This window comes from Heterodontus francisci, chromosome 32 (assembly GCF_036365525.1).
Source record: "Heterodontus francisci isolate sHetFra1 chromosome 32, sHetFra1.hap1, whole genome shotgun sequence".
NCBI classification, from domain to species: domain Eukaryota; kingdom Metazoa; phylum Chordata; class Chondrichthyes; order Heterodontiformes; family Heterodontidae; genus Heterodontus; species Heterodontus francisci.
The window spans coordinates 9,079,613-9,099,200 of NC_090402.1; the positions used below are offsets into that span (position 1 = coordinate 9,079,613).

General features: G+C 45.6%; 1 protein-coding gene across 1 annotated transcript in view; it reads right to left on the reverse strand.

The window, feature by feature from the left end:
- The window catches only part of col27a1b (collagen, type XXVII, alpha 1b), a 592,171-nt gene that overhangs the window by 227,054 nt on the left and 345,529 nt on the right, over positions 1-19,588 (reverse strand). The window contains exons 20-21 of the mRNA XM_068012172.1: positions 6,217-6,270; positions 5,867-5,920 (exon numbers count right to left, since the gene is read on the reverse strand). Coding sequence (XP_067868273.1) covers positions 5,867-5,920; positions 6,217-6,270 — 108 coding nt within the window. The remainder of the gene's footprint in view (positions 1-5,866; positions 5,921-6,216; positions 6,271-19,588) is intronic.

Sequence of the window (19,588 nt, forward strand, 5' to 3'; positions counted from 1 at the left end):
TCCCAAAATGCATCACCTCACACTTCTCAGGATTAAATTCCATTTGCCACTGCTCCGCCCATCTTACCAGCCCATCTATATCGTCCTGTAATCTAAGGCTTTCCTCCTCACTATTTATGACACCGCCAATTTTCGTGTCATCTGCAAACTTGCTGATCATACTTCTTATATTTACGTCTAAATCATTAATGTACACTACAAACAGCAAGGGTCCCAGCACCGATCCCTGCATTACACCACTGGTCACAGGCTTGCACTCGCAAAAACAACCATCGACCATCACCCTCTGCCTCCTGCCACTAAGCCACTTTTGGATCCAGTTTGCCAAATTGCCCTGGATCCCATGGGCTCTGACCTGCTTAACCAATCTCCCATGTGGGACCTTATCAAAAGTCTTACTGAAGTCCACGTAGACTACATCAACTGCTTTACCCTCATCTACACATCTCGTCACCGCCTCGAAAAATTCAATCTATAGCTAGTTAGACACGATCCCTTCCTGGCAAAGCCATGCTGACTATCCCTGATTAATCCCTGCCTCTCCAAGTGGAGATTAATCCTGTCCCTCAGAAACTTTTCCAATAGTTTCCCAACCACTGATGTTAGACTCACCCGCCGATAATTACCTGGTTTATCCCTGCTACCCTTCTTGAATAATGGTACCACATTTGCTGTCCTCCAGTCCTCTGGTACCTCTCCTGTGGCCAGAGTTGAATTTGAAAATTTGTGTCAGAGCCCCTGCTATTTCCTCCCTTTCCTCACATAACAGCCTGGGATACATCTCATCTGGGCCTGGGGATTTATCCACTTTTAAGCCCGCTAAAACAACTAATACTTCCTCCCTTTCAATGCTAATATGTTCACGTTTATCACAGTCCCCCTCCCAGATCTCTACACCTACATTGTACTTTTCATCTGTGTTCACTAAGGAGAAGGACTCATTTAAAACCTCACCTACGTCCTCTGGCTCCACATACAGATTGCCACTTTGGTCCCAAATGGGCCCTACTCTTTCCCTGGTTAACTTCTTGCCCTTAATATACTTATAAAACCCCTTAAGATTTTCCTTTATCTTGCCCGCCAGTATTTTTTCATATCCCCTCTTTGCTCTCCTAATTACTTTTTTTAAGTACCTCCCTACACTTTCTATACTCCTCTAGTGCCTCCGCTGTTTTCAGCACCTTGAATCTGTCATACGCCTCCTTTTTTTCCCTGATCCAATCCTCTATATCCCTTGACATCCAGGGTTCCCTGGCTTTGTTGGTCTTACGCTTCACCTCAACGGGTACATGTTGGCTCTGAACTCTCACTATTTCCTCTTTGAATGACTCCCACTGGTCTGATGTTGACTTTCCTACAAGTAGCTGCTCCCAGTCCACTTTGGCCAGATCCTGTTTTATCATATTGAAATCGGCCTTCCCTCAATTCAGTGCCTTTATTTCCAGTCCATCTTTGTCCTTTTCCATAAATCTTAGAGTTATGGTAACTTTCCCCGAAATGCTCCCACACTGACACTTCTACCACTTGTCCAGCTTCATTCCTTAGGATTAGGCCCAGTACTGCCCCTTCTCTTGCAGGACTTTCTACGTGCTGGCTCAAAAAGCTCTCCTGTATGCATTTTAAGAATTCTGCCCCCTTTAAGCCTTTTATACTATGACTATCCCAGTTGATATTGGGGAAGTTGAAATCCCTTACTATTATTACCCTATTATTTTTACACCTCTCTGAGATTTGCCTACATATCTGCTCCTCTATCTCTCCCTGACTGTTTGGAGGCCTGTAGTACACTCCCAGCCAAGTGATTGCCCCCTTTTTGTTTTTAAGTTCTACCCATATGGCCTCATTTGAGGAACCTTCTAAGATATCATCCCTCCTTACTGCAGTAATTGACTCCTTGATCAACAGTGCAATGCCACCTCCTCTTTTACCCCCTCCCCTGTCTCGCCTGTAGATTCTATATCCTGGAATACTGAGCTGCCAGTCCTTCCCCTCCCTCAACCATGTCTCTGTGATAGCAATAATATCATAATCCCATGTGCTAATCATCGCCCTCAATTCATCTGCCTTACTAGTAAGACTCCTTGCATTAAAATAGATACAATCCAGCCGTGCATTTTTCACTTGTGCCTCAACAGGTCTATATTTGCTCTGCCTTCCAGACTGACTCAGTTTCTCTTTTATATTTGACTGTGCATCACCCCCTACTGTATCTCCACTCTGTATTCCATCCCCCTGCCAAATTTGTTTAAACCTCCCCCAACAGCACTAACAAACCTCCCAGCAAGGATGTTGGTCCTGTTCCGGTTCAGGTGCAACCCGTCCAACTGGTACAGGTCCCACCTTTGCCAGAAACAGACCCAGTGATCCAGGAAACTAAAGCCCTCCCTCCTGCACCATCTCTTCAGCCACGCATTCATCTGCTCTATCCTCACTAACACGTGGCACCGTGAGTAATCCAGAGATTGCAACCTTTGAGGTCCTGCTTTTTAGTCTGCTAACGAGCCCCCTAAATTCTTGTTGCAGGATCTGATCCCTCTTTCTACCTATGTTGTTGGTACCAATGTGTACCACAACCTCTGACTGTTCACCCTCCCCCTTCCGACTGTCCTGCAGCTGCTCTGTGACATCCTTGACCCTAGCACCAGGGAGGCAACATACCATCCTGGAGTCACGTTTGCAACCACAGAAAAACTTATCTGTACCCCTTACGATAGAATCCCCTATCACTATAGTTCTTCCACTCCCTTTCCTCCCCTCCTGTACAGCTGAGCCACCCATGCTGCCACAGACTTGGCTCTTGCTGCATTCCCCTGAGAAGCTATCTCCCCCGACAGTATCCATAGTGGAAAATCTGTTAGATAGGGAGATGGACCTCGGGGACTCCTGCACTACCTGCCTAGTTCTTCTACTCTGCCTGGTGGTCACCCATTCCCTTTCTCCCTGAGCAGTCTTTACCTGCAGTGTGACCACCTCCCTGTACGTGCTATCCACGATGATCTCAGCCTCATGGATGCTCCACAGTATCTCCAACCACCGCTCCAGATCCGAAACATGGATTTCGAGTAGCTGCAGCTGGAGACACTTCCTGCACACGTGTTCGCCCTGGACACCGGAAGTGCCCCTGACCTCCCACATTGCACAGGAGGAGCACTCCATGTTGCTGAACTGCCATGCCATGACTTAACTTTAACTTATCCCCTTAAATGACCCAAAAATTAGGTGATTTACACGAGGGACCTTGATTCCCTAAAAAAAACTACCTACCATATTAAAAAAACAGTAGACCTTTCCCTTTACTTTTAGTTACTTACCCAGCTATTTAGAGTTATTCCCTAACAGCAGTTACTCACCAACCAATCACCTTGTAGCTTTCCTGCGATGTCACTGCTCACTTTGTTTTCAAACTCCGGCACGCCTGGACTGCTCTTAGCTCCGCTCCCGGAAGGTAAGTGACTGGGCAGCGATCCTCGGGCTCAATTAATCGGCTCCGCTCTCGGCGTTCTCCCCACAGGTCCGTTCCGCTCTGCCGCTCTTCCGGAAGGTAAGTGCTCCTGTATGTTCTGTTCTCTCTGCATCCCTCCCTCTGTGGTTTGTCATGGTCCTGTAGTTTTTATCGGAATATGCGGTTTGCCTTTAAGGCTTGCAAGGGATCAGTATTGTTTTAAAAGCCAGCAAGCCTTAGGAGTTATAGGAAGGTGCATTTTTCGTTGTCTTAGAAACAGCCATTTGGAGACTGCAATTCAAAGGGTGCATTCTCGATACCATGGAAACAGCCACTGGGAGTGAGCCTGATGCGATACATTTGTTACAATTGAGTTTTGAACTGGCTTTTTAGTGGAAGACCATTTGTTCTAACAGAACACAGACAGAGGACACAGGGAGCTGTGGAGTCAGCACTGAAAAAGAGCTCTCAACCATTTCAAACTGAAGGAACAGGATTTTAGTCTGTTTGTTATTATCTCCCAAAATTCTAAGAAAAAGTCAAGCCAAAACAGAGATCTCTGGTAATTTAAATTGAAGAAAGGGAAGTTAGACTGTGACAATCTTTTATCCCTCAAAAACTCTAAAGTCTGATTGATTCTTTTGAAAGCGTCTGCAAGTCGTTAACTGTTGAAATTCACTGGAGAAGGAAAGCAACATCCTGTGAGGACTTCGAGCAACATCCTGTGAGGACTTTGAGCAATAGTGGACTGTAAATTTGCAAGGACTCTAATTTTTTCCTATTTTTAAATGTTGTTTATATCTTTATAGTGTTTAAGAATTTAGTTCTTCTAATTAAAGAGTTAATTTATTGATTTAAAGACACCTGGTTTGGTTAGCCTCATTCGGGGGGTTAATAGATGGTACAATTTGGTTGGGTCTTTCTTTAATTTGGCAAGTTTTAAATGATATGTTAGCTGATCTGTGGAATGATGGGATTGAATTAACAGTGCGTTTGTCCCACCACAATCAGAATCGTATATTTTGACTGGGGGGCTTTGACAGGAGCAGTTGGTCATAACAAGTTGAACTTACAGCCATCCAGTTTTTACCCAATGGAACTCCCTAGCTATGGCTCTTTGACTTGTTAGTTCTCCTCTTGCCTGTAAATCTTCTTTAAAACTATTGTATCAGCTAAATTTCCTAATTCTCCGATCACTGCTCATTCTGTTGTGTTAGATGTGAAGGGCCTTGGGATGTTTCATTATACAACATACAACATGTTGCTGTTCTTGTTTTGGGCAGATCTGTGTAGCCATGTAAGCACATCTTACATTTCAGTCAACACCCTTACACTTCATCAAAGGTCACCGTATGATATTTTGATACTTGGGTTTTGGCTGCTGACGCCTCGCTATGACTTTTAGCAAGCTTGCGGTGAAAGGAGAGTTTACACCTCCTGGTACAGCCTCGGATAATAGATTACTCCTTCCAAATCCTTGCCCTTTGCTTTGTCTTTGAGAGTGTTGTGGCCTGTCAGGGAGGTGATAGAATAGTGGCAGTGTCACTGGACTAGTAATCTAGATCACCAGGCTAATGTTCTGGGGACATAGGTTCAAATCCCACCATAGATGATGATGAAATTTGAACTCAATTAATAAATCTGGAATTAAAATCGAGTCCAATGGTGACCATGAAACCATTGTTAATTGCTGTTAAAAACCCATTGGGTTCATTAATGCCCTTGAGGGAAGGAAATCTGCCATCCTCACCTGGTCTGCCCTACACGTGACTCCAGGCCCACAACAATGTGGTTGACTCTGAAATGACCTAGCAAGTCATTCAGTTCAAGGCCAATTAGGGATGAGCAACAAATGCTGGCCTAGCCAGTGACACCCACATCCCATGAACAAATCAAAAAAAGTCCACTTTTCAATTGAGCTGATTAAAAATTTGACAATAGTTCAATCTGTATTGACCTTTAGCTCTTTTCAATCAATAGAAATTTAGCATGCATTTATATGGCACCTTTCACACACTCAAGACAACTCAAAGTGTTTCACAGCTAATGGGTTATTTTTGAAGTACCATCACGGCTGTTGTATAAAAAACACTTGCATTTATCGTGGCACCTTTCACGATCCCAGGACATGCCAAAGTGCTTTCGGGACAATGACGTGCCTTTGAAGTGTAGTCACTGTTGTAATATAGGAACAATGGCAGCCAATTTGCACACAGCAAGATCCCACAAACTGCAATGTGGTAATGACCTGATAATCTGTTTTAGTGACGTTGGGTTGAGGGATAAATATTGGTCCTAGAAGCCGGGAAGAAGTCCCCCGCTTTTCTTTAAACGGGGCCTCAGTTTAACGACTCATCTGAAAACAAAGTTACTGCCACAAAGCCATGACAGTGTTGCAGAGGTAAATTTTCTCTCAGGACTTACCTCTTGACCACGCAGGCCCTGTGGCCCAGGTAGCCCCCGAGCTCCTGGCTTTCCCTGTGAAAGATTTTTAAAAAAAATTAAAAAGTAGAAAATTTGTCACAAAATTAACAAACGTCCTGAGGCCTAGAATATGGCAGCTGCCACAGGTCTGACCTCCAGCTTTGCGGTTGCCACGAAAGACCTTCCAACATTCATTACTTTTTAAGCCAATTGGAGTAATATCAATAAAAACAAACATAATTAGTTGGGCAGGGCAATATTTTGGAAAGGAAGCCTGCTCACGAAGTCAGGAGGCTGTTTTAGTTGGCCGATTGTCTGCCTGATTGGAAAAGACATATAATTGTTCTCACCTTTGGGCCTTCTGGACCATTTTGCCCTGGAGGGCCGATGTCTCCCGGAAAACCCTAAATGGAGTTTATAAGATAAAATAAAAATTATTGATTATTCATGAACCAGTGGTCCCTCATATATGCATACAATATATTATATTGCTGTATTGCTTACAGTCAAGAGTTTCTGCAATTGTAAAACTAATATTCTGATAATTTTTTTCCTGTATTTTACAATGTGTGAGAATAGACAGCAGGCTCTTAAAATATCTCATATAGGCTTCAAAAGTTTGTAAGAGCGTAAGAAAATGTAAAGGACAAAAAAGGTGCTTCAGGTCACTGAGCCAATCTCTCTAAAATGCCAACTCACCCAACCTGGTATTCAACTTGTTTTTAATTAACTCCACCAATTTACCAGAGAGAGATTTTTCCACATATTTATCATCTCTAGATGAAATTATTTTTTCCGATACCTTTTCAATTCATCATTGGCTAAATTTATGTCCTGCTGGCCTGGCACACCACAGAGTAAAATTCTGGGTTCATCGTATCTACACCATTTAATACTTTATATCTCTTAATGAGGTCCTCCATTAAGTGTCGTCCAGTTAGACTGGTAAAGTATGATTTTAACTCAAACCTCATTGCCTTTATACTGAATTTCATTGTTGCTGCTCTTCTCTGCATTCTCGCCAATGCACGTACATTCCTCTTTATGGCAAACAAAATTGCACGTGGTCTGACCAGTGCTTTGTAGAACATCAGCATGTCCGCAGTAAACTAATAAACCTCCACTCTTGCTATGAATCCTCACATTATATTTGCTTTTTAATTGCTTTTCTGCATTGCCTTAACACTGAAAGTGACTAGTTTATTACTCCCAGCTCTCTTTCAAAGTGGCTTTGTACTGATTCGATGGCCGGGATTTTATCCGGCGACAGGGGCCTTGACCTCCGGCAAAAGTGATGTTGAGAACCCCGCATTGCCTCTTCTACGGGAGGCCAGCCAAATCTAGTGCCAATTAGGCACTTAAGTGGACAGCGGCTGGTCTTCCACGGTATCGAGGACCCCGGCAACGGAAGTCCAGCCCTCTGAGAGCTGCCGGCCAATCAGAGGCTGGCAGCTCTTTAACTGAGCAGTTCCACTGTGGAGGCGGTGGCAGCTGCCGGTGGAGCACCCACCGGAGGCCTAGGAGCGGTGCTGGACTCAGGCCGCAAGTAGGTCAGGGTGGGAGGGGGATCGCGGGGTGGGGATCACCGGAGGTGGGGTGTAGGGGGCTTGGCAGCAAGAGCAGGGGAGTGGCTCACAGCAAGCCTCCCCCTCTTCCCGATGCTGGGTCCCTTGTTCAAGCACTAAGTGCCTTTTAACTCACCACCACCACCCCCATCCCCCACCCTGCACGACTAATTGTGGCGGCAGGATGAAGCCCGTAATTGGCATTAATTGCCCACTTATGGGCCTCAATTGGTGGCGAGGAGTGAAGGCAGTTCACAGGCCTTCCTGCCCCAGACTTAATTTCAGCAGAGGTGAGAAGGTGGCGGGGTCCCTCCCACCCCACCAGATTATACGCTCTCCCCATTGCCAAACCTACCGCAGGGGACAGCATAAAATTCTCCCCTATATGTACGTCAGTTGTGGCTCAGAATGTTGTGGGTTCAAGTCCCGCTCTGCTGCATACTGCGGGAGTTCTGCATTGTCAGAGGTGCTGTCTTGTGGACAAGATATTAAACCAAGGCCCCACCTGCTGCCCTCTCAGGTGGATGTAAAGATCCCATTTTGAAGAGGGGCAGGGGAGTTATCTCTGCTGGCCTGGGCCCAGTGTTTATTCCTCAAACAACATCACTAAAGGTTGTGCCTCAAAAACTGGTTGCTGCATTTCTTTAATTCATTCACAGGATGTGGGCATCATTGGCAAGGCCAGCATTTGTTGCCCATCCCTAATTGCCCTTGAACTGAGTGGCTGGCTAGGCCATTTCAGGGGGCCGTTAAGAGTCAACCACATTGCTGTGGGTCTGGAGTCACATGTAGGCCAGACCAGGTAAGGGTGGCAGATTTCCTTTCCCTAAAGGGCATTAGTGAACCAGATGGGTTTTTACAACAATCCAGTAGTTTCCTGGTCACTATTACTGAGACAAGTGTTTAATTCCAGATTTAATTAATTAACCACATTTTTGTTCATCATCTGCTGTGGTGGGATTTGAACTCATATTTCCAGAGCATTAGTCAAGGAACGTAACCACAATGCTATGCAATCCCTCAACATCACAATACTAATCACACTTCAAAAGTATTTCATTGGCTATAAAGCACTTTTGGACATCCCGAGGTGCTGACGGGGGCTGGATAAGTGCAAATCTTTCGAATGATGCTTAATCTTTCTTCCAACATGCAATACTTTGCATTTGCCATTATGAAAATTAATTTCTCCTTTGTCAACCATTTGCATGAATGATGTAACACCTCCTCTAAAATGCTCCTTAGAACAAAGGAGTTTGAGGGGAGATTTAATAGAAATGTGCAAGATTTTGACAGGCATAGATAAGTGAGACAAGGAAAAACTGTTCCCATTAACTAATGGTACGAAATCTCGGGGACGCTACGGTTTTGGGCAAGAGATGCACTGGAGATATGAGGAAGAACTTTTTTACACAGTGGGTGGTAATGATCTGGAACTCGCTGCCCACAAGGGTGGTGGAAGTGGAGACGATCAACGATTTCAAGAGGAAACTGGACGGCCACATGAAGGAAATAGACTTGCAAGGTAATGGGGATAGAGCAGAGGATTGGGTCTGATTGGATAGCTCCATGTGGAGCCGGCATGGATTCAATGGGCCAAAGGGCCTCATTCTGTGCTGTAAATGACTCCATGACTACACTTTGTCCCTATTACGCGCCTTATTTTAGTGCTGTCCACAAATCTAACAAGCTGTTACAATTGGATTTTGCTTCCAGGACTAATTGTTCGGTTACAAAACAACATCTAAATAATCTGAGAGTGCTGCCCTGCCTCCACAGGAGCGAACTGTGGGATCCTGCCTGGCCATGAGTGGACCTCAGGTAAGTGTCGGGGTGGAAGGCCCAAACACAGCCAGTCAGAGAGTGCTGTCCACCCGGGAGGAGCACTTCCACCCTCCCGGCTTCACAAGAATTTGAAAAGAAGTTATTAAAACTCGCCTTCTCAATGGCGGTGATTCCCAAACTACACCCATGCCAGTAAAATCAGCTCCCACTCCTCTCAAAGCAGTCCAGTTTTTCAAAGGGGCTCCTAAAACAGGTGACAGACCTCACAGGGGCCCAACGGCTGTTTTAGACAGCAGTCCTCCAGTTACCTGAAAAGTCAGCTGAGGCCAATATGGCATTGGACATTTTTCAGGCATCCTTTGGGTGCACGGAGAAGCTGGTGACTCTTGCCCCGTTTACTGTGAATTTATACAGGAAAAGGGCAGGCCCTGGCAGTCGACATTCTTAATTCTTAAAAGCTGTTGCTCCTGCCACCGAAAAGGCACCTCCTGCAGAAGAGGTGAAGGCTTGCTTTAAATATTCATCAGAACTGATGGATTTCCTGTACCCTTAAAATTGGCAAACTGCCCAATAACACTCACATTTTGGACAGCTCACCGGCTGAATGTAGATGAAGACCGGCCAGTAAATGCGAGTGCTCTGCCCAGGGCCTAGCTCAGGCATGCCAAAGACCAAAATTCGCTCCATGGGTTTCCTGACAATAGAATCTTAGAATGGTTACGGCACAGAAGGAGGCCATTTGGCCTGTTGTGTCCGTGCTGGCTCTCTGCAACAGCAATTTAGCTAGTCCCACTCCCTTGCCCTTTCCCCTTGCATTTTCTTTCTCATCAGCTACTTATCCAATTCCCTGTTGAAAGTCACGATTGAATCTGCCTCCACCACACTCCCAGGCAGTGCATTCCAGATCCGAACCACTCGCTGCGTAAAAATGCTTATCCTCGTGTCGCATTTGTTTTTTGGCCAATCACATTAAATCGGTGTCCTCTAGTTCTCGACCCTTCCACCAATGGGAACAGTTTCTCTCATTCTACTCTGTCCTGACCCCTCATGATTTTGAACATCTGTATCAAATGTCATCTCAACCTTCTCTTCTCTAAGGAGAACAGCCCCATCCAGTCTATCCACGTAACTGAAGCCCCTCATCCCTGAAACCATTCTCTAAATCTTTTCTGCACTCTCTCTAATGCCTTCACATCCTTCCTAGAGTGCAGTGCCCAGAATTGGATACAATAATCCAGTTGAAGCCAAACCAGGGTTTTATAAAGCTTTGTCACAACTTCCCTGAACACTATTGCTATGTTACTGGATGACACTGAGAAAGTCCCAATACAAATTCTTAACTTCAAACTGTTTTTAATCTCTTGAGGTGGAGAGAGTGGGTGTGGCAGGCGTCGGGGTATGGATCGAGAAGTGTTCTTTAAGCCATTTTACGTTGCAAGTAGTAGTAACACGGGGCTTTTCCCCCGCCCTTCTTCTAATAATTAACAAATTCTCTGAGCTACCTTGAAAGAAAAATGTCACAAACCAACAAGCTGTTGATGATATTGGCTCCTCTTGCTTAGTGCTCTGCAATGTATGGTTTATTGGAAAGTAACCGATGATCTGTCTCCGGTCCCTATGGAGACTTTAATCTGAGATGAAGCTGCAGTACTTTGACTTTGGTCTGGCATGTGCTTTGCAATTCTGACCCACAAAATGCCCTGCCTTTGGATCTTGCCCAGGGCCCATGAACAAACCTAACTGCTGCCATGAAAGTTCATAGCGCAGGCCTTCCTTTACTCAGTCACAGTACTTCTTTGGCCTCCTTGTCTCGAGAGACAATGGGTAAGCGCCTGGAGGTGCTCAGTGGTGTGTGGAGCAGCGCCTGGAGTGGCTATAAAGGCCAATTCTAGAGTGACAGACTCTTCCACAGGCGCTGCAGATAAAATTGGTTGTCGGGGCTGTTACACAGTTGGCTCTCCCCTTGCGCTTCTGTCTTTTTTCCTGCCCACCCAGTCACAGTACACAGGAATGAAAACTCACTTGCACGCCCATCACAGCAGTAAGGTGCTGCATACCATGAAGCAGAATGGGTGACCTCAGCAGAAATCATCTATTTCCAGACCCCGACATGAACCGGGACTGGAGAAGCTGATCACTCTGCAAAGGATGGATGATCTGTTGGTAACCACAGCAGACAGTGATCTGCGAAGGGATTATTGAGACAAACGCAGAAGGTGGTGATGAAGCTCTGACTAATAAATTCTACTTTTTACCTACAAGTAATGCTGCGGCATTTCACTATTATATACAAATAAATAAAATTCAAAATATTAATTCTAGTACCCACGTCACCAGCTAGACATTTTGGGCAGAATTTTCACTGAGCTGGCCCATAGGTGGCAGCTAGGCAAGAAAGTTTGGGGGCCTGTAATTTGGGATACCCCAGACTCTGGGTAGTTTTAACTCCATAGCATGACTCTGATGTCATAGATCAGTTCCCTGCTCAGAGGCCCAGTTTGATTGACAGCTGGACCTTCGGTTTGGTGGAGTTGGGGTGGTGGTGGTGTGGTGGTGGTGGGTGGGGGGGATTTGTCAGTCAGCAACAGCCACAGTTGCAGGTAATTCTGCACTGGGAATGGTGGGGGGGGTGATTTTGCATGGGAGGAGGGGGTCAATCGAGGGCAAGGTTGGGGGTTGATTGGAGAGGAGCCAATTGGGGTTGGGGGCAATCACAGGCCTGGAGGAGGATTGTGGGGGGGGGGGGGAAGGTTGGGTGCCTTGTGGTAAGGGGGAGATTGGAGGCCCTGGGTGGGCAGGGAGAGTCAGGAGTCTTTGTTGGGGGGGGGGGGGGCGCGAGAAGGGAAATTGCAACCTGATTGGTGGAGACCGGGAATGACTGGGGCCTGGTGGGGAAGGCTATTGGGGGGAGCCCCATCACAGAGACTCTCAGGCAGGCACCTAGATCCAGGGGGTAAGTGTGAAGACCCTTGAGGAAGCTCTGGGTTCCTCATGGCTCAGGAAACCTGTTCAGCAGTTGTGAAATTTCAAAAGCTGCATGACAATGAGGCTCACAGTTACATTATCATATTTACATTTTCAATCCATCTCCTTGGATTGAGTTGGTGACCTGCCCACATTCCGTCTCAGTTAAAGCTGGAAATGCGCAGTTGGAGGCGGGTTTGGGTTGGGAAACTGACTTTAACGCCCCACCCCATGCAACTCAAACCCGCCTGTTCCTAAGTTGCAATTTAGTCCTTAATTTCTGCATTTCAATTTTTTTCTGCAGGCAAGTTAGGGCATAACCTGATTGAAATATATAAGATCCTGAGGAGTCTTGATAGGCTGGATGTGGAAAGGATGTTTCCCCTTGTGGGAGAATCTCAAACTAGGGGTCACTGTTTAAAAATAAGGGGTCACCCATTTAAGACAGAGATGAGGAGAAATTTTTTCTCTCAGAGGGTCGTGAGTCTTTGGAATTCTCTTCCTCAAAAGAGGGTGGAAGCAGAGTCTTTGAATATTTTTAAGGCAGAGGTAGATAGATTCTTGATAAGCAAGGGGGTGAAAGGTTATTGGGGGGTAGGTGGGAATGTGGAGTAATCAGTTCAGCCATGAGCTTATTGAATGGCGGAGCAGGTTTGAGGGGCCGAGTGGCCTACTCCTGTTCCTAATTCATATGTTCATATGTAACTTAAATTTTATTTCAAAAATAAGTTGCAATTTTAAAGTTTAGGCTTTTAAATATTAGGTTCCATAAAGGCTTCAAATCTATGAATTGCTAAGAGAGGTTGACAAACTTAAAATGCCCGATTTACAATCAGAATCCAGTTACACAGTGACGGGCAGAGCTAAGGATGCATCACAGGCAGTCCGACAGATTGATGGAATTGTACTGCAGCACTTTGCATACATCAATCGTGTAGCTTCTATATAAACTACATAGGTTTGAATGGGAAAGAGGATTTTAAATGCCAGGAGGAGTTCCGAAGAAGGGTCACTGACCCGAAACGTTAACTCTGCTTCTCTTTCCACAGATGCTGCCAGACCTGCTGAGTATTTCCAGCATTTCTTGTTTTTGTTTTTGAATGCCAGCTGCATTCTGATGTTATTTTTTGATCAATAAGAGGCCAGTATTTTGCCAACAAATGATGTCATGTTGCGAACCCATCTGAAAATCAGAAGAACTTTCTACTTGGCGAAGCTTTGACTTAAGATCTCGTCTAACCTGTGGCGTAAAACCCAAAGCCAACCAGCACTTTCCTCTTACTATAACGTCTACCAATCTCCTGTTTAGTACTGCAATGTTATTGATGTGGTTTTAATGGCTTGTTCAGAGTTGTGTCACAGCCCATACTTGTGGCGTGAGGTTCAATGTGTAAGTATACAATATTTATTGGTACACAGAGCTTCTGTGCTGCATGTAAATGGCAGCAGCTTCCAAACAACATACAGATCCCCAAGACTGGTCCAAGGTCAGTAGAGTAATCTGAGGTGAAGAGTCCAGTCAGGCTCGATTGAATCATCCAAAAGTAGAGCAGTGAAAGAACAGGTGCTGAAATGCTGGGCTGAATTTAGTGAGTCCATCGCGGGTCCCGGCAGTGGACCCGGAAATGGGCGCCGTCCCCGCTTGTCACGTGTGCGGCCGGTCCACCGCGATCAGGTGGCGGGTGGCCAATTACCATAATGGAGGCACAGGGTCCGGCCAATCATGAGGTGGGGGAGGGATTTGAGACGTCAAATATAGCGTCAGATCCCGCCGGAGCAGGTGTTGTTTTTGTGTTGAGCATATTTAAAGGGCTGCCAGCCCTGCATTCACTCCTGTCTGGTTTAAAAGAGTGCATTCCTGAGTGCCCTTTACCGCCTCAGGACTCCTTCTGTTGGCTTTGCTGCCTGATAGGAAAGGCGCTGAGCACAAGCCTGCAGGGACCATGGCTGAAGGAAAACACCCAGCGGCCCCGTGGTTTAGTGATGCCTCCCTGGAGATTCTCCTGCAAGCTGCAAGGGAACGACGGGAGGTCCTCCTCCCCAGCAATGGCAAGAAGAGATCCTTCTGCCTGACCAAGCAAGCCTGGATGGAGATCGCAGAGGCGGTCAGCAGCCGTGGAGTTACCCCCGAACATAAGTAATCCGGAACCACATTGCGATGTTGGATTTCCGGGCGGACTCCTCCAAAACTATTCTCCGCTCCCCTCCCACCCCTGCTCCACATGGCCACACTAAATCTAGCCTGCTGTGTGAGAAAGGGAAGGGAGTGTCATCAGACATGCAGGTTGACTAACATCAACCCCCACAATGAAACCCACAGAGCAGCTGACTGTTTAATTCCAGCTCTATTTGGTTTTGGTCAGTTAAATGGGCTTGAGAAAAAAATAAGTAAAACACAGCTGGATATTTAATGTGGGGAAAGGAAACACTGCGTAGCATCTAACTGTAGTAAATAGAGAGATCTCAGTGCGGGTTAGTTAACGATTTAACCAGTGCTGACATTGCAATGTAGCAAGCATTGGGGAATGTAGCAAGCACATGGAGTTTCCTGAAGATTCCTGGGAAAATATTTATTGTGATTTGCAATAATCACACAATAAATTGATCACTGCTCCTTGCTATCTGGAATTTGTTTTACAAGTAATGTGGTATCAGTTAGGATTTTTCAGCTGGTGTTAGGTTGGATCCCAGGTTTTAATTCGAATGGAATGTGATGGGAAATTCTTCGGAATCTGCTTACGCCATCTTATCACAGCCCGCCACCACTTCCTGGATATTCTGCTAAAAATGGCTGGGCGCATTTTAATGACAACTAAATGATGGGAATATCATCTGACGTATTTCCCATTAAAGCGGAGGCATGGACGGCACGTGGGTCTGATACCAGTGGCGAACTCGCTGTACAATGCGTCCTTGGGGATCCTGCCATCTTCCATGCGGCTCACGTGGCCGAGTCAAGCGCCCGCTGGCTCAGTAGTGTGTATAAGCTGGGGATGTTGGCCGCCTCGAGGACTTCTGCGTTGGAGATACGGTCCTGCCACCTGATGCCAAGGATTCTCCGGAGGCAGCGAAGATGGAATGAGTTGAGATGTCACTCTTGGCTGAGTGTCACTCTTGTCCAGGCCTCACTGCCTTAGAGCAAGGTATGGAGGACACAGGCTTGAAACACTCGGACTTTTGTGTTCCATGTTAGTGCGCCATTTTCCCACACCCTCTTGGCCAGTCTGGACATAGCAGCGGACGCCTTTCCCATGCACTTGTTGATTTTTGCAACGAGAGACAGGTTACTGGTGATAGTTGAGCCTAGGTAGGTGAACTCTTGAACCACTTCCAGAACGTGGTCGCCGATATTGATGGATGGAGCATTTCTGACGTCCTGTCCCAAGATGTTCGTTTTCTTGAGGCTGATGGTTAGGCCAAATTCGTTGCAGGCAGCCGCAATCCTGTCGATGAGTCTCTGCAGACACTCTTCTGTGTGAGATGTTAATGCAGCATCATCAGCAAAGAGGAGTTACCTGATGAGGACTTTCCATACTTTGGTCTTCACACAAGATCAGATGGCAGGTTGTTCAACCTTGCCCGTCTTAAAGCGGAGGGAAGTTCCTTCTTCTGAAGACTTGAATGCATGTGACAGCAGCAGTGAGAAGAAGATCCCTAACAGTGTCCTGTGACATTGACCACAAGTCGTGGGAGTCAGTTGCCAGTGATCGCCAGGGCTGGTGGACAGCTATAAAGGCGGGGCTAAAGACTGGTGAGTCGATGAGACTTAGCAGTTGGCAGGAAAAAAGACAGAAGCGCAAGGGGAGAGCCAACTGTGTAACAGCCCCGACAACCAATTTTATCTGCAGCGCCTGTGGAAGAGCCTGTCACTCTAGAATTGGCCTTTATAGTCACTCTAGACACAGCTCCACAAACCACTGAGCACCTCTAGGCGCTTACCCATTGTCTCTCGAGACAAGGAGGCCAAAGAAGAAGAAGAATATTTCCCATTACATATACCCTAGTGTATTCTTGGAATCCTGGGGAACTATAGTGATGGGTGTTCTAAAAACTAAAGGGGCCACCTTAGCCTGTGCAGCTGACTGCAAGGTGATAGGCTAAGGCAGTATTATTGATGCCATTGATGAAGCAGCTGGAGATGGTTGGGCCTAGGACATTACCCTGAGGAACTCCTGCAGTGATGTCCTATAGCTGAGATGATTGACCTCCAACAACCACAACCATCTTCCTTTGTGCTAGGTGTGACTCCAAATAGCGAAGAGTTTTCCTCTGATTCCCATTGACTCCGGTTTTGCTGGGGCTCCACGAAACCATACTGCTGCTCCAGGGACTGCTGCAGTCCCAGCAGTGGCCACCGCTCTGGGTGGTGCCGCTGAGACTGTAGAGCTGCCAGCTCTCTCTGAAAGGCTGACAGCTCTTGGAGGTGGGACATTCAGGTCTGGCGGAGGAGGGCTCAGCCCCCCAGCTTTCCAGCTGGTAGGTAGGGCCAGTGCCTCCGCGTTAAATCCTGGCCTCTGATGCTCATGAAAGCCTCCAGTTTGTGGGGGACACATTTTTGAGAGACTCTGCAATGCACTGTTAGGTGATTGCTGTGGAAGAGGCAGGAATGAATAAATGTCCTTTCTCAATTGTCCCTTGGAATTATTTTTCTACAGAATATTTGATTAAGATTTGGTGTTTACAAATTGTGCAAGGCTTAATTCTAAAGCTTTCCATACCCGACTAATCATTAATTACTTTACAGGCACTCAACCACTAGAAGTTGCCATGAGTTATTTTAAACAATGGCTAGCATTGTCAGCCGGGCACAGAGAGATTCCTCCTTCGCCTAAAAGACTCCAATGAAATGTAAATATGCATTCCCAATGTTGGCTAACTGCAGTTATCATCCCATGTAGGGTTGACACCCATCCTTTTTTGGCTAACTGCACAACAACAGTGGGCACAGCTCATAAGGGAAACATTCAGTTGATGAAGCCAAATGCCATAATGAGTCCTGGCCTCGTGATTCACCTTTGGCAACAACTCAAACTCATTTTACTTGCTGTTGTGTAGCTCTTCTCCAAAAGCTGAATCTTCCTTTGTTGAATTATATAGACAGTAACAACTCACCTGAAAAATGTAAATTTGTGACTTTGGCCCCTAAGCAACAGTATTGGGCACCGTAGTGAGCCACAAATTACAGCCACAAATTGACTGAACTACATTTTCCTCAGGAGTTGGAATCCTATAGAGAGCTATAACACTACTGGTAACCTGGTATGGATATTCAGTGGAGGTGCACTCAAGAAAATTGGGCTGTTTCTTGGCAGTATTGTATTGGTGGGTGGAAATGCTCACCCAGTTAGCTTTTGGCATTAAAGTTGCCACTGAACAAATTATCACCTGTTTTGTTCAGACCACACTAGGCTATGAGGTTCCAGTGTGGACCTGTAGTATAGAGCTTGCTCAGGAGTCAGAATTCCTTGGGGAATTGTTCAAGAACTTTTTAATGGACAGAAATGTGGTAAATGATGGGTGATTTACAATAATAATCGCATGCCCATCAAAACAAAAAGGCTGTCTATCAGAAAAGGGTGGGTAACGCAGCAGTAGCAGCAATTGCATATTATAACCTTGAGGAACACCAAAGCAACACCAGAACATTGGTTACAGTGTGATGCAACTCATGTTCCAAAAAGTTGCTCTCTTTAGTTTCACTTACTTTTCAAATGACTATATGTGTCTGTCGAACTTCTACTGCAAGCAAGTGGAATCTTGGCTGAAATCTTCCTTCACACGATTGATTCCGTGTGAAAGCGTGAAGAGAGAGAATGAGGGAGAAATAAGAGAGAAGAGAAAAGCTGTAAAATAATGTAAAAAGAGTAAGAAAGAATGGGAAGAAAAAGAGAAATAGAGGGTGCAAATGGAAGAATTCAAAAAGCCGAACCAGAGGCAACATGAGGAAAAACCTTTTTACACAGCGAGTGGTTAGGATCTGGAATGCACTGCCTGAGAGTGTGGTGGAGGCAGAGTCTACATGGCTTTCAAAAGAGGATTGGATAATTTCCCCTGAAGAGAAAAAATTTGCAGGGCTACAGGGAAAAGGCAGGAGAGGTGATTGCTCTTGCAGAGAGCTGGCATGGACTCAATGGGCCAAATGGCCTCCTTCTGTACTGTAACCATTCTATGATGAGTGCAAAGAAAAAGGGAAAATGGCAAAATGGAGATATAAATTTGGAATTAAAATGCCTATGAAACAATACTTGATAAAGACAAGTTGAAGATTTGGCAACAAGTTGTTTGATCAAGAGACTGCTTTTAAGATACTCTATTAGAGCAGAAGGATGTGTGGAGATGATCTGTTTAAGTGGCAAAAGTGTTGTACCTGAAATACCAGATAATTTTCCCTTGAAACTTTAGCTGCACTACGGATGCTATCATCAGCCTCAGCTCCCAAGAAGGGAACAAAAGAGCAAAACACAGAAAGATGGGAGGGAACACAGACACAGGCAAAATGCAACAAAACAAAGAGAGTAAAACATAGAACTGGTGCAGATAACAAGTGCTGGGAGGGAGTAACAGAGGAATATAAAGACATCTAGTAACCCCATAAAAATGTGATCAATTTAAAGTCCCATCTAGACCAAAGTATGATTGATATGAATGAGGTTAAGTGAGATCGTTGATAATGCCTGATATAACTTTAAGTGAAATAAGGTACTAAGTTTAATGTCAAACAACAGAAACTTATATTTGTATAGCACCTTCAACATAATAAAGCATCCCAAGGTGTTTCACAGGAGCATTATAAAACAAGAAATGACAGTGCCACATAAGGAGATATTAGGTCAGATGACCAAAAGTTTGGTCAAAGAGGTAGGTTTTAAGGAGTGTCTTAAAGGAGGAAAGTGAGATAGAGAGGCAAAGAGGTTTAGGAAGGGAATTCCAGAGCTTAGGGCCTAGGTAATTGAAGGCATGGTCACTAGTGGTGGAGCGATTAAAATCAGGGATGCTCAAGAGGCCAGAATTAGAGGAGTACAGATATCTTTGGGGTATGTGGAGCTGGAGGAGGTTACAGAGATAGGGAGGGGAGAGTCCATGGAGGGATTTGAAAACAAGGATGAGAATTTTAAAATCAAGATGTTGCTTGACTGGGAGCTGATGTAGGTTAGCGAGCACAGGAGTGATGGGGAATGGGGCTTGGTGCGATGTAGACATGGGCAGCAGAGTTTTGAATGACCTCAAGTTTATGGAGGGTAGAATGTGGGAAACCAGCCAAGAGTACGTTGGAATAGTCAAGTCAGAGGTAATGAAGGGATGAATGAGGGTCAAACCGAACAACTACATTGTCAACACAACTCACCTCCTGACTCCCCAAAGCCTGTCCACCATGTACAGGACACAAGTCAGGAGTGTGATGGAATAC